The sequence below is a fragment of the Lucilia cuprina genome, chromosome 5 (genome assembly GCF_022045245.1).
Source record: "Lucilia cuprina isolate Lc7/37 chromosome 5, ASM2204524v1, whole genome shotgun sequence".
Lineage (NCBI taxonomy): Eukaryota > Metazoa > Arthropoda > Insecta > Diptera > Calliphoridae > Lucilia > Lucilia cuprina.
Window position 1 is genome coordinate 50,821,823 of NC_060953.1, and position 13,944 is coordinate 50,835,766.

The following is a 13,944-nucleotide window of genomic DNA, read 5'->3' on the forward strand; positions in this document are numbered from 1 at the left end:
ATGACAAATTATGTTAATGTAATTACTATTTGCCGTAAAAAAAATATATGAATAACTTTAAGTAACTCAAGTATCTTTGAGGTAATTTATCTTTATATTATTGTTTTAATATTGTGGTAAATAATTACTTGTGTACTTATTTGTTTGTAAAGTATTTTGAATAAATTTTATTAAAAATCTTTCAACATTTATGCATGTATGTATATGCAAAAACAAAAGCTTACATTATTTAAATGATCGAGTATGAACGAACGAATCCGTGAAATTTATTTATACTCATCAGCAAACAAATACACATTAAATAAAAAAGAAGAATATCGTACGTAGTACAGATCGTTTTTGAAATACACACATACATACAGTCAAAACATAAGTAGTATTCATGAATGTTATGTCGCCTATGTATGTAGTATTTAGGCCGGGGTTTTGAATATTAATTGTATGTAGATATTAGTGTGCTCTGGCAAGTGTAAATGTGTGATCTACTACTCTATCTAGAGATTTTTGTCAACACTATTTAGCTCACAAGCTTTAAAAAAACGGTTGCTATAAATAGTCTAACTATCTTATAATCAATGTCAGTTAAATTTAGACAAACGATCTAAACGGTTTAAGTGTAAACTAGCTAATTCTAACCTAATTCAAAATGAAATTCTTAATCTTGGTACGTAACAAATTTTGAAAAAAAAAGTTTTAAAAGTAAACATTTTTGGAAAAGAATCTTTAGTGGAGTGTAAGGATTAACGTTTCGTAAGGAATTTCAAAGTTCTAAAGGAATTAAAGTGAATTTTACAAAAAAAAATAAGATAAATAAAAAACAGTGCTGAATGAAGATTTCAAAATGGAGAAAAGAAAAAAATTAATTTTAATTTTTCGTAATTTTCAAAATCAATCGAATAAAGTTAACAATGGCTGCAGTGAGCCTTAATTTTATAAATGTTTTTACGCGAAAAGAAATAATCATAACCTGTGTAGAATAACATAATTTTAAAAACGGCGAAACCCAGCTATCAATGTATACTAAAGGACTATGCTGTTTTGGATCCGGATCTCATAAACTCTATAAATGAATTATTTTTTAAAGCGAAGAAACTTATGTTGTTGTGCTGCACTTATAAATGTATATATTTTTATAATTTTAACACAGGTCAACAAAATTTTTAACCCCGAGACCAAAGAATACTTTTCTAAACATTTATATATCATACACGATATCTCGTAATACGTGTATGATATATAAATGTTTAGAAAAGTATTCTTTGGTCTCGGGGTTAAAAATTTTGTTGACCTGTGTTAAAATTATAAAAATATATACATTTATAAGTGCAGCACAACAACAATAATTCAATATCTCCTAAACTATTAGAGATGTCGTAACGAAATTAAAACTTAAGATGTTCTCAAGGCGATTTTTATTTAGTCTTTCTTATTTTTTATTTAATCTAAAAAACGCAAATTACATTATGTAGACAGTCAGGTGACTATTAATTAACTTGAAGTCACCTAAGCTTCATTATGTAATTTCCAATACTTTACGAGATATTGTGCTATTTCAAAAAAAAAACTTATTAAATAAACCACTTCACAATGTTCTCTTATTTTTAATTATTTATCATTTTATTCGTAAAAAATGTTACCTTAGCTTCATTATGTAATATCCAATAGTTTCCGAGATATTGTGGTATTTCTAAAAAAGTTATTAAACAACTCCACAATGTTCTTTAATTTTTAATTATTTATCATTAGTAAAAAACAATCTCTAACTTAATTTCCTCTTACAGGCTCTCATTGTTTGCGTAGCTATCATTGCTACTGTCAGCGCTGTACCCGTTGAAGAAGCCATTCCCCAGGGTATTGAAGGAGCTGCATCCGAAACTGTCAATCCCTCCGATGATCAATCATTCTTGTTGAAATTGAAATTGTTGAAAAAACTTTTGTTCCTCGGTTAAATAATTTCAAGAAAATCTAGTTAATCCCCTTTTTAGTTATGTGCTATACTTTATTAAAAACAAAGAAATAATACTAAAAAATGTTCAATAGTTTTAAGTTAAATCAAAAATCTTTTATAATACTAAATTTAGTTAAATAAATGTAAAAAAACAATATTTTTAGTTAAAAGCAATTTATTTCAATAGATATGACATTAAAAATACTTTAAATTAGTATTATTAACAAATATATTTTGAAAAAAAATCAAATTTAACGTTAATTTCAATGTCATAACTGCACAAAGGCACAACAACTATTGTAAACATAGCCGTCGCATAGACAATTTACAGCGGCCGCCATTAGTTTAAGCATAAAACGCCGTTTCAAATATTTTTAGTAGACTCCGATTTCTTTTGCATTGTCACCTTGACAGCCACAAAAAAAAAAAGACGATTTTATTTTTTTGGAATGAGATAAAAAAAGGTCATAAGGAAAGCCACACAAAATATAGATTCCACAAAAAAGGAAAAGAAAATTAGCCAATTAATTACCAAAAATAGAATAATTGTTCATTAATCACTAGAAAGTTACATATATATTTTCTAGCCTACAAAAGAAAAGTTCAAAGAACGGACGAAACAAAGAAAAGGCAATAAAAATATATAACAAAAAAAGCAATTGCAACAAAAAGTAGAAAAAACAGATTGAAAAAAAAGAAAAGAAAAAATGACGGGTACATTTAGTGTAAAGTTAAAATCGAAAAATGGTCAATTCATTGTTAAGGATTTATCAAATAAAACTACAGTAGCTGATCTCAAGCAGCGTGTGGCTGCAGTAACACAAATAAAAGAGCCTCAACTGCATATACTAATGGGTTTTCCACCCAGACCTTTGGATTTGGCGCACAATAGCCAGCAGCGTACCCTTGAGGGCTGCGGCATATCTAGCGGAGAGACATTGATTGTTGAAGAAAAACCTGAATCGGAAGTCGTTGATGTAGCTGCCACTTTGGAGGATGATGAAGCTTTAGCCAGACGTTTGCAGGCCGAGGAAGAAGAACAGCAATTACGTGAAGTAGTAGCAGCTGCCACCACCGGTACCAATTCTAATACTAATGAAATACCTGATGTAGACTTATCGCTACCCGGTTCGAGTGGCAATTTTAATGGTATACTCTTGAAAAAAGTTGTACCTGCCGACAATTCCTGCTTATTTACCAGTGTGCGTTTTGTACTCAACGGCAAAGTTGACAATGAGGGCAGTGAAATGATGCGTCATATAATTGCCCAAGAGGTGGCGGCTAATCCTCAAGAATATAATGATGCCGTTTTGGGTAAATCAAATGCAGAATATTGCTCTTGGATACAAAAACCAGACTCATGGGGTGGTGCCATTGAAGTTGCAATACTTTCTAGTTACTATGGCATTGAAATTGATGTTGTCGATATACAAAATGCCATTATCAATCGTTTCGGTGAAGATAAGAACTATGGTTTAAGGGTGTTTTTGCTATTCGATGGTATTCATTATGATCCCTTATATATGGAAACTGAGGGTGTAAGTATAGAAGGAATATATACTGTTCTATAACATAAATTGGTTTTATGCCTCTATTATTATGATAAATGATAAATAAATGATTAATCAAAATTATTATTTTTTATAGAAAATTTTTAATAATTTCTTTTTGACAAATTGTTTGTTTTCATTTTTAGGGTGGCGCACCGGCAACTATTTTCCCCGTCGAAGAAATGGGTGTCTATCAGCAGGCTGAACAATTGGCCAAAGAAGCCAAATCATCACGTCAATTTACCAATGTCGATAAATTTTCTTTACGTTGTTTACAGTGTGACGTCATGCTTGTCGGTCAACTGCAGGCCACTCAACATGCTAAAGCTACTGGACATACAAATTTTGGAGAAATTTAATATCTCTTAATATTGGGATCGCTTTATATGTTTGCCTTTTGCGTATTTATCTATTATTTAATAACACAATGGGTCTTGCCAGCCAATTCCATACTCTGAAACGTCACCCCCTTATAACAAACAAACAGCAGCAGCTCGAAGAAACATTAAAAAAATAGATATATTTAAAGTAAAAAACAATTCTCATTGTCTGTTCTAAACTTTGATATGCTAATGCTTGCATAACATTTAAAATAGTTGTTGTAGTAGTTTTAAATACATTTCAAACAACCAATCAACAAACAAAATGCCATCTAAAACCTCATTAATTAAAAAAACATTTTTATGATCATTTAACTGGTAAAAAAAAATATTTAGTTTTCTATTTTGATTTTCTTGTGGAAAGACTTATTTATAATGTTTGTTCTCAATATAGAAATTATTTATTGTATTTTTGATATTTTTTTATTTTACAAAATTTATTTGTTAATTTATTTAATTCATACATTAAAACAACAAACATGAATTTCATATAATATTGCTAAATTATTAATTAAATAACACTATTTTAACAAAAACTTAAAATTAGAGATAAATAAATTAATATTGATTAGAAGGGAAATTCTTGAACATTTTAAAATGGAAAGTGGAAATAGAGAAATTTTGAAAAAGAAATACGTAATTATCTACACTTTTTATAAAGAAATTTTTTGGAAGAAAAAGATTTTTATAAAGAAAAAATTTTCCTATTTTCGATTAAGACATGTCCGTCCGTCCGGATGGCTGGCTGCTCATGCAATTTTTAAGATAATTTGATGAAATTTGGACCAAACATGTTTTTTGGCACAGGGACGAAGCCTATTGAAAATGGCTGAAATCGGTCCATTATTTCACCTAGCCCCCATACAAACGTACCTGCTGCACTCAAATGACATGCGAAGAACACCTGCATGACGAAAAGAAGATGCTTTCAGTTAAGGAACATAACATCATGCTGTCAAAGCAGTTCCTACTGGGATGTCATCGGAGGGGCCACCCTAACCACCATTTAACGGAGTTAGAACCCTCCCCCGAGGCATGTCAGGAAAGATCTTCGTATGTATGAGAGTGACATCCAAGAACAACTGGATGATATAGAGGACGAAAGCCCATACAGGACAGCTTTGAATATTGGTATTGGCACAACTTAGATCCGGATGGTGTACCCGTTTAAACTCGTACTGGTCGAGAATAAACGACACCATTCAAGATCTTTGTCCTGCGTGTGGAACAGGCCCACACAATGTTCAACACCTTTTTATCTGCAGGGCAAATCCAACTCAGTTGGAACCTGAATCCCTTTGGACTCAGCCGTTGGATGCGGCTCGTCTACTGGGTTTAGATCTAACGGAGTTGATAACCAGAGCGAATAAGAAGAAGAGTAGGGAATAATGTTTAAATATATATGTACGTGTAATTTCAGGTGTTGCTGCTACAACAACAACAAACGTACCACCCGATTTGAACTTTTTATGCCATAATTACGTCAAATATTCTATTATCTCTCTACATAATTGGTACAAATAAGTTTTATATAAGTATACAAACCCCCCTTCAAAAAATGTCTTAAACGTCTAAAATTGACTTGTAACCATTTTTATCGCAATGAAACTCAACAAAACTAACTATTATATAAAAATTTATCCTTTTCCCAAATTTACCGAGGATCGGCCAATATTTGACCTATATAAAGCCTAATTTAGAAATTTTGGTTTTTTTTCAATAAATTATTTAAATATTTTGGAATAATATTCAACAAAAGTTCCTTTATAAAAAGTAAAAATTTTAAAAATATACTCATGGTGTAGGGTATTATATGGTCGGCCATGCCCGACTGTACTTTCCTACTTGTTTAATTAAATAATTTCTTCAAATAAATTGTTTAAAGTATGAAATTAGGAAGACATTGATTAATAAGGTCGGTTTTTTATACCCATTATAAGTATTTGTTTTATTCCATTAGACAAATTACAATTTTTATTTATATATTTTTTTTAATAAAATTTCTCTAGATTTATAAAATCAATGTATATTTAAACAAAAGTCCACAAACTAGGAAGTAGTTACCCATGGAGGTGTCATGGGAGCGGGATTTTGTAAATAGGACATGACAACAGCACTAACACTCAACATGAAAGATGAAAGAACCTAAAACAGAAAATTTTTTAAAAATTACCTTTCGATTAAAAAACCCGATAAGAATTACCTGTTTGGCATCATCGCTAACACGGGAACTGGCAAAACTAATGCAGGAACAGTACAAAGCAAACCAGGCACACCATTTCAATTTCATCATTAAACCACACATCGAAAAGATCATGCCTTTATCATAACAAAATAAAGGTTTAATTAAAAATACATGATTAGGAAAAAAAGATATCACTTACCCAAAATGTTCATGTAGTCAGGTGTTAAATCTTCATTGCTAGTACCACTGCCATTTTGTCCCTGGTTTGCTGGTGGCTTATAGCGATTTACCTTTTCTTTACGTCTGGGATCAACAGAAGAATTCATGTTTTTCTATAGATATATTAATTTTAATAATTCAAAGAAAAAATTACTGCTCCAACTTAAAAATTAGGTCGTCTTGTGGAAAACTAGATAAAAAATTAATTAAAAGTGTCAAAGAATGAAAAAGAAATATCAACAATGACGTTTGACATTTTATTTTTAATAGTGTAAAAACGGCCAGCAGAAATGCAACCCTGTTTTCCCTCTTTTTTGTGAGAAGAGTTATTTTTCAGTCAAAGAAACAAAAATTGGATGGAAATTATAATTCTTCATATTTTCTCTGCAAATAACTTCACAAGTAATTTAAAATAATTAATAATAACAAATGCGTCTCAAAAATTTATAAAAATATACAAACAATTTCGTTTTTTTAGTTTAAAAGTGTTTTGTTTCAAAGAAAATATGTCTCTCGTACAAGACAACTATAACGGTAAATGGCGCACTGTTGCTGACCTTGAAAATGCTGTCACTAACATGGAAAATAATTTAGAAAATATGGTAATAGATTTTACAAGTTTTTAAACAAATAATTATTTTTTGTTTTATTTTAGAATAAAACTTTTATAAATAAAATGTTAAAGTCATTATGCTCTTTAATGGTAACAGTGCAACATAAAGAAGCTGGAATTTTTAATGTGGCAATCAGGTGGTTTCGTTTATATTTGGTAAGTTCCTAACTTAAGGTCTAATTGTTGTACAACTATTAGTTGTTGAATTGAATTCAAACATCTCAGTGTAGGAGCTTAAAAAGATAGTTACAAAATTGTTTAAATGTTTAATAAAACATAATTAAAACCAAAGTACTGCTGTCAAAGAGTCGGACTACTTGTTATACTTTAATTAAAACAAAACAAGTAGGAAAGTATAGTCGGACATGACCGACCATATAATACCCTACACCATGACTATATTTTTAAAATTTTTATTTTTTATAAAGAAACTTTTATGTTGAATATTATTCCAAAAGATTTAAGCAATTTATTGATAAAAAAAACAAAATTTCTAAATGAGGCTTTATATAGGTCAAATATGGGCCGATCCTCGGTGAGTTTGGGAAAATGATATATTTTTAAATAACAGTTAGTTTTGTTGAGTATCATTGCGATACAAATGGTTACAAGTCAATTTTAGACGTTTAAGACATTTTTTGAAGGGGGATTTGTATGGGGGCTAGGGTCAAATAAGGGCCAATCCTTACGAAAATCTGCAGTGTCATTTATACTTATATAAAACTTATTTGTACCAATTTTTAGAGAGATAATAGAATATTTGACGTAATTATGGCATAAAAAGTTCAAATCGGGAGGTACGGTTGTATGGGGGCTAGGTGAAATAATGAACCGATTTCAAGCATTTTCAATAGGCTTTGTCCCTGTGCCAAAAAACATGCTTGTTGCAAATTTCATCAAATTATCTTGAAAATTGCGCACAAAGTTTACATGGACAGCCAGCCGGACAGACGGACGGACATGTCTTAATCGACTCAAAAAATGATTCTGAATCGACCGGTATACTTTAAGGTGGGTATTGGACCAATATTTTTGTATGTTACAAACATCAGCACAAACGTATAATACCCTCCCCACTTTAGTGGTGTAGGGTATAACTAGCAATACAGATATCGCGTTGATCAAACGCAATTTTTGTAAATTTTCAAAAAGGTTCTATTAATTTTGTCTATTTTAGAAAATTCTCATCACGATCAATCCCAATGATAGAAAACTATTAAAACATTATGAAAATACAGTGCCAACCATTATAACATATATCATTGGATGTTTACAATATAAATCAAAAGAAATGCCAAACTATCATTATGATTTATTAGAAATATTAGAAGAACTTTTGGAAAATGTACCATCCGAGGTATTGAGTGAAATAACAAAATTCGAAATTGGTACCATGTTAGTATAAAATTTTGAAAATTTATTTCTAAAAATTAATTCATATATTTTTGATCTAACATAAAAAAGCGGCTGCTTATGGAATCCCATAGATCTGGCGGGAGATTTTAATACTCAATCGAAAGCTTTAAAAATACTAACGATACTTTTAAAACAATTCGATGGAATTAGACAAAATGAAGAGTTAAAATGTATTAAATGGACAAATTTAAATTTATTTCAAGATAAATTAAAAACTATTGTTCAAGAGACGCAATTAACACATGTCATAGAAAATGTAAGTTTTATTAAAACTTTTGAAATAATTAAAATTATTATAGCAATTAAATTTTAGTCTACACGTGATTTACTAAATAATTATAATATGAATTTATCCAAAAATGTTATGGTTTATTCATTTTATTGTACAACGGCATTAATGGATAATAAATATACATTTTATAAACCTTTGGTAAGTTAAAAAATATTTAAAATATAGAAAATGCTTAATTTATAAAAAAATATATATTTTCAGAATCTTCAAAAGTTTTGGATTGATATAAACTACAGCCCAAAAACGTTGTCCTTTAAGGCACGCTTTAAATTGAACCCTAAAACGAAATATGAAGATATTAATGTCATTTTAAAGATTCAAATAATGAAACTGTAAGTTAATTTTATTTTAAAATTATAATTTTTTCTTAAAAATTACTTACTTTTTATAGACAAAATAATATTTTATCGATACGTTTTCAAACCCCAGGAGACTTTTCCAAACACGCTAATTATCTAACAAATATTACAGATAATTTAATACAATTTAGTCTAACCCAAGATGAGATTAAACGTTTAAAGGCTAATAATTATGTAATGGAATACTTTAATTCTTTAAATGAATCCGCACAAGTAAAACCTAATAAAACTGAAAGGAAAGATAAACACATATTAGATTTATTAAAAAAGAATATGTCGGCAAATTTACCAGGTAAAAGATAAATTTTATTTTAAGTTTAAATGGTTTAGTTTAAATATGATTTTTCAATACTTTAGATAATAAAAATAAAAGATCATCAAGCTCTCAAAGTGTTGCAAATTCATTTTCTAAAACTAAAAAAACAAAATATGAAAGTTATATTGATTCTACTCCGGAAGGGGGACCAAAGCCTGAAAGTAAATGTTTTTTAAATCGAATTGAATCTAAAAATTTAAATATGGATCTTGTGGAATCTCCCAAAACTTCCAGGGGAGAAGAAAAAGCAGGGCAAAAACATCCCATTAGAAATTTGCGCACTAGAAAAAAATTCTTTGCCTCATTGATGGAAGATTCGGATGAGGAATTAGTAATTAAACCGGCACAAAAACGAAAATCTAAAAGTAGAAAACCAAGGTAAATTAAGCTTTAATTATCTATCTATCTATCTATCTATCTATCTATCTATATATCTATCTATGTATCTATCTATTTATGTATCTATCTATCAATCTATCTATGTATCTATCTATCTATCTACCTCTCTATCTATCTATCTATCTATCTATCTATCTATCTATCTATCTATCTATATATCTATCTATATATCTATCTATATATCTATCTATCTATCTATCTATCTATCTATCTATCTATCTATCTATCTATCTATCTATCTATCTATCTATCTATCTATCTATCTAAATACTTACCTATGTTTTCACCTTATTTGCTTTTAAACAGACAAACAAAATCAGGCTGTAAACAAGTCTGTAAAGTAACACCCACTGTTGACTTGACTAAAATGGATATTATGGACAATGTAAAGCTCAACATGGAAAATTCCATAATTGAAAATGTTACTCCCAAAAAGTGTCCACCACTTTTAACAACACAAGACTGTAAAGATGTATTAAAACAAGTAGCCAAAATTTATGACGTTGCTGACAACACCTATGCCGAACCCTGTCAATCCTATCGTAATTTTAAAATACAACCTAATAACTCAACACAAACTTTAAATGTTAAAAGTAGCGCGAAATCAAAAAGTCGCAAGAAAAAAGTGGACCACCCTGATAATGAATCAAGTGTAGAGAAAATAAGAAAACTTACAAATGATTGTATTCTCGAGAATAAAGAAAATGTAAGTCCATAATTTAGATTTAATTAAATTATTTCAAAAACTACATAAATTTATTGTCCTAACAGATTAATCCTCAAAATCTTATAGTAGAATCCAACAGTCTTCTTTTAGCAAAAACTAAAAGTATTATATCGCCAGTAAGTACATTAGCAAAGCTAACCCATTACAATAAAGTAATGTTTGATCCATTTCTAGCATCTTTTTGAAACACAATTTAGTGAGAATACTCCGTCTAATAAAAACTTAAGGCCAACTCATGAGAATATTCCAAGTAAATTTGTTGAAAATCTAGAAATTGATCTAACACAAGATGAAATAGTAATATCTGATGCGTTACATAAAAATAATGAAAACAATTCCAGTTGTGATTCTATTGAATGTGAAGAAGTTCGTGGTTTAAATGAAAATTCTTTAAAAGATTTACAATATATTTGTACTCCTACTAAATCTATACTCTACAATAATAGTGAAGTGAGTACGCCTAGACCTACTAGTTGTATGAATATATCGGATTTAAATGATTCAGATATGGAAATAACACAAGTTGTTAATAATCAAAATTTTCTAATGGAACGACTAAATGTAAACAATCAAGAAAATAATGCTATAACTCATCAAATGTGTGAGTTGAATATGAATACTACATATCCATGTAATAATAAACAAAAATTTATTGTGGACCAACAATTGGAGAACGCCTCAGAGTCTCAAGCAAATAATAAAGTGATAATTAAAAATGTGGATGTGTCAATTGGTCTGCAAGAAATTTTAAATGATTTTGAGTTTAATTCAGAAGATAATCTAGAATCAAATTTTGAAATATCTAATAAACAAAGAAATTTTAATGAAATTGCTAACAATCCAACGGAACGTGATTATTATAAAGATTGTGTTATTTTTCAAAAACGTATAGATAATGCTGAAGTTTCTGATAGTTCTGAAGACGATGATAATTTCGATCAATTCACAAAACTGCAAATTAATTCTAATAAACATAATAATCAAAATTTTATAGTTATGCAAAATCAACCATTATATTTAAATCAAAACCAACAAAGTGACCTATGGACTACACCAGGTAAATATAGAATTATATAGAAATTTAATCTCTGCTGGATGTAGATTGTATTAATATTATACGTTTTATTTTCTCAAATATAATTTCAACTTTGCAGTTAAAAATGATATGATATCAAGCAATGTTACTAACACAATGGCTACCAAATGCCAAGTAACTCCCACAGCTGTAATCGTACAGCAAATCCAAGTTAGTGCCAAAAAATCCGTCATACTTAGAAATAAAAATTCAAGAAAGGATTTGAAATCTAATAAAAATTTAAATGGCTACTTTCAAAACATGGACTCAAAAAATAAACAATTAATGGATTTGAGAAAAGAAGAAAATGTGTTACAAATGAAAAATTCATATCAGCCAAAATTTAATCAGTTAATTTACCATAAAGATCCAACTAATAGCAAAAAGAACCTCGATCGTTATTACGACATAGCTAAAAGCCAAGATATGCAACAACATAATAAAGTTAAAATTCCATTATATTTACCAATAGCTTTCCGCCAGCAATATTCTAATAATGCCAATGCGAAACAAATGATTTATTTTGATAATCCGTATGAAACTCCTTCAACAAATCCTGCAACTCAGACACAGGGTAATGATAATGATCAGAATTTTGAACAACGATATAGTCAATCTAATTCCAATACCACGGAAGGAAGTGAAAATAATTGCTTTGAAAATAATGATTATTCATCCCGCAGTTTCTCTACAACAGCATTAGAAAATCGTGAAAATTCTTTTAAAAAAGGTAAGTTCAGTAGAATTTATAAAATTGGGAGAACGTAAATAGAACAAGTAGGAAAGTATAATCGGGCATGGCCGACCATATAATACCCTACACCATGAGTATATTTTTAAATTTTTTTCTTTTTATAAAGAAACTTTTATGTTGAATATTATTCCAAAATATTTAAATAATTTATTGATAAAAACCAAAATTTCTAAATGAGGCTTTATATAGGTCAAATATTTGCCGATCCTCGGTAAGTTTTGGAAAAGGATATATTTTTAAATAACAGTTAGTTTTGTTGAGTTTCATTGCGATACAAATGGTTACAAGTCAATTTTAGACTTTTAAGACATTTTTTGAAGGGGGTTTGTATGGGGGCTAGGGTCAAATAATGGCCAATCCTTACGAAAATCTGCAGTGTCATTTATACTTATATAAAACTTATTTGTGCCAATTTTTAGAGAGATAATAGAATATTTGACGTAATTATGGCATAAAAAGTTCAAATCGGGAGGTACGGTTGTATGGGGGCTAGGTGAAATAATGGACCGATTTCAACTATTTTCAATAGGCTTCGTCCCTGTGCCAAAAAACATGCTTGGTCCAAATTTCATTAAATTATCTTGACGGACATGTCTTAATCGACTCAAAAAATGATTCTGAATCGATCGGTATACTTTAAGGTGGGTATTGGATCAATATTTTTGTATGTTACAAACATCAGCACAAACGTATAATACCCTCCCCACTGTAGTGGTGTAGGATATAAAAATAGATAGATAGATAGATAGATAGATAGATAGATAGATAGATAGATAGATAGATAGATAGATAGATAGATAGATAGATAGATAGATAGATAGATGGATAGATAGATTGACTTACTGTTACTTAGATAATTCTTGGTTGATCTTGAAAAATTGTTCCCAAACGATTATCCAATAGGTGCAAATTTCATCCCGAACGGACTTCAATTGCAAAACATGGGTCATTTAAAATGAGATACTTTATATGTAATAAGTGTATAACAAAGTAAGGTTTAACAATGTGCTTCAAAATATACTCTTTTATTCGTTTCGTATTCTATAAAAATGTATCAGTAGTTATACGTAGAATATTTTTACAGAAAATTAATATAATTTTCTGAATTTTCAGATATTTTACAAATTCTCAATGAATTCAATAAAAACTTTCAATTGCGCTTAAAGAATGCACAGAAAATATGTCTCAAAAATGCCTCGTTACTTTATAAGGAACAATTTTGTGAAATTGCACAAAACATATTAAAGAAAACTCAAGAACATAATAATGAACTTGAGCAAATACGTTGCAATATTGGACGTTTAGTAAGAGAATTAGAAAGACAATATGATAAATTCGTTAATAAAACAGAAAAATTTGATGTGTATGTATAACCAATATTTAAAATTCCAACTATTAATTAAATTAAAATTTTTTTTAAAGACACAAGGAAATAATGGAGCAGGTATTGGATTGTTTAACTAATACTAATGTAACAAATTTTATACAGCAAGAGTATGAAGAGTTATCACAGCAATTCAATTTTGAGCAAAATAAAGTCGTTGAGAGAGTATGGCATAAATATATGGAGAATTTAAGAAATGAATATTAAATAATATTGTTATTGTTAATATGTATAAAATTACTTAAAAATCTTGTTGTTATAACTTAATTTATATATTAACTTTGATTTAATTTTAACGGTTTTGTGCGTTTGAATTTGTGCTTATTT

General features: G+C 29.1%; 4 protein-coding genes across 4 annotated transcripts; 3 read left to right on the forward strand and 1 right to left on the reverse strand.

The window, feature by feature from the left end:
* Nucleotides 1-511: 511 nt before the first annotated feature.
* On the forward strand, nucleotides 512-2,112 carry LOC111685364. Its single transcript, XM_023447623.2, has 2 exons — nucleotides 512-664; nucleotides 1,782-2,112. Exons 1-2 carry the CDS (start codon nucleotides 647-649, stop codon nucleotides 1,947-1,949), a joined length of 186 nt encoding a protein of 61 aa, XP_023303391.2. The 5' UTR covers nucleotides 512-646; the 3' UTR covers nucleotides 1,950-2,112.
* A 264-nt stretch (nucleotides 2,113-2,376) lies between these two features.
* Nucleotides 2,377-4,287, forward strand: LOC111685360 (ubiquitin thioesterase OTU1). Its single transcript, XM_023447618.2, has 2 exons — nucleotides 2,377-3,486; nucleotides 3,645-4,287. Exons 1-2 carry the CDS (start codon nucleotides 2,656-2,658, stop codon nucleotides 3,855-3,857), a joined length of 1,044 nt encoding a protein of 347 aa, XP_023303386.1. The 5' UTR covers nucleotides 2,377-2,655; the 3' UTR covers nucleotides 3,858-4,287.
* A 1,498-nt stretch (nucleotides 4,288-5,785) lies between these two features.
* Nucleotides 5,786-6,502, reverse strand: LOC111685365 (protein Asterix). Its single transcript, XM_023447624.2, has 3 exons — nucleotides 6,263-6,502; nucleotides 6,082-6,197; nucleotides 5,786-6,023 (listed from the first exon to the last, which is right to left on the reverse strand). Exons 1-3 carry the CDS (start codon nucleotides 6,387-6,389, stop codon nucleotides 5,928-5,930), a joined length of 339 nt encoding a protein of 112 aa, XP_023303392.1. The 5' UTR covers nucleotides 6,390-6,502; the 3' UTR covers nucleotides 5,786-5,927.
* A 53-nt stretch (nucleotides 6,503-6,555) lies between these two features.
* LOC111685351 lies at nucleotides 6,556-13,838 on the forward strand. The gene is made up of 15 exons (XM_046953321.1): nucleotides 6,556-6,684; nucleotides 6,761-6,884; nucleotides 6,938-7,051; nucleotides 8,073-8,290; nucleotides 8,360-8,567; nucleotides 8,625-8,741; nucleotides 8,805-8,935; nucleotides 8,995-9,254; nucleotides 9,320-9,656; nucleotides 9,984-10,383; nucleotides 10,449-10,520; nucleotides 10,579-11,461; nucleotides 11,559-12,209; nucleotides 13,347-13,596; nucleotides 13,656-13,838. Exons 2-15 carry the CDS (start codon nucleotides 6,789-6,791, stop codon nucleotides 13,822-13,824), a joined length of 3,906 nt encoding a protein of 1,301 aa, XP_046809277.1. The 5' UTR covers nucleotides 6,556-6,684; nucleotides 6,761-6,788; the 3' UTR covers nucleotides 13,825-13,838.
* Nucleotides 13,839-13,944: the final 106 nt, after the last annotated feature.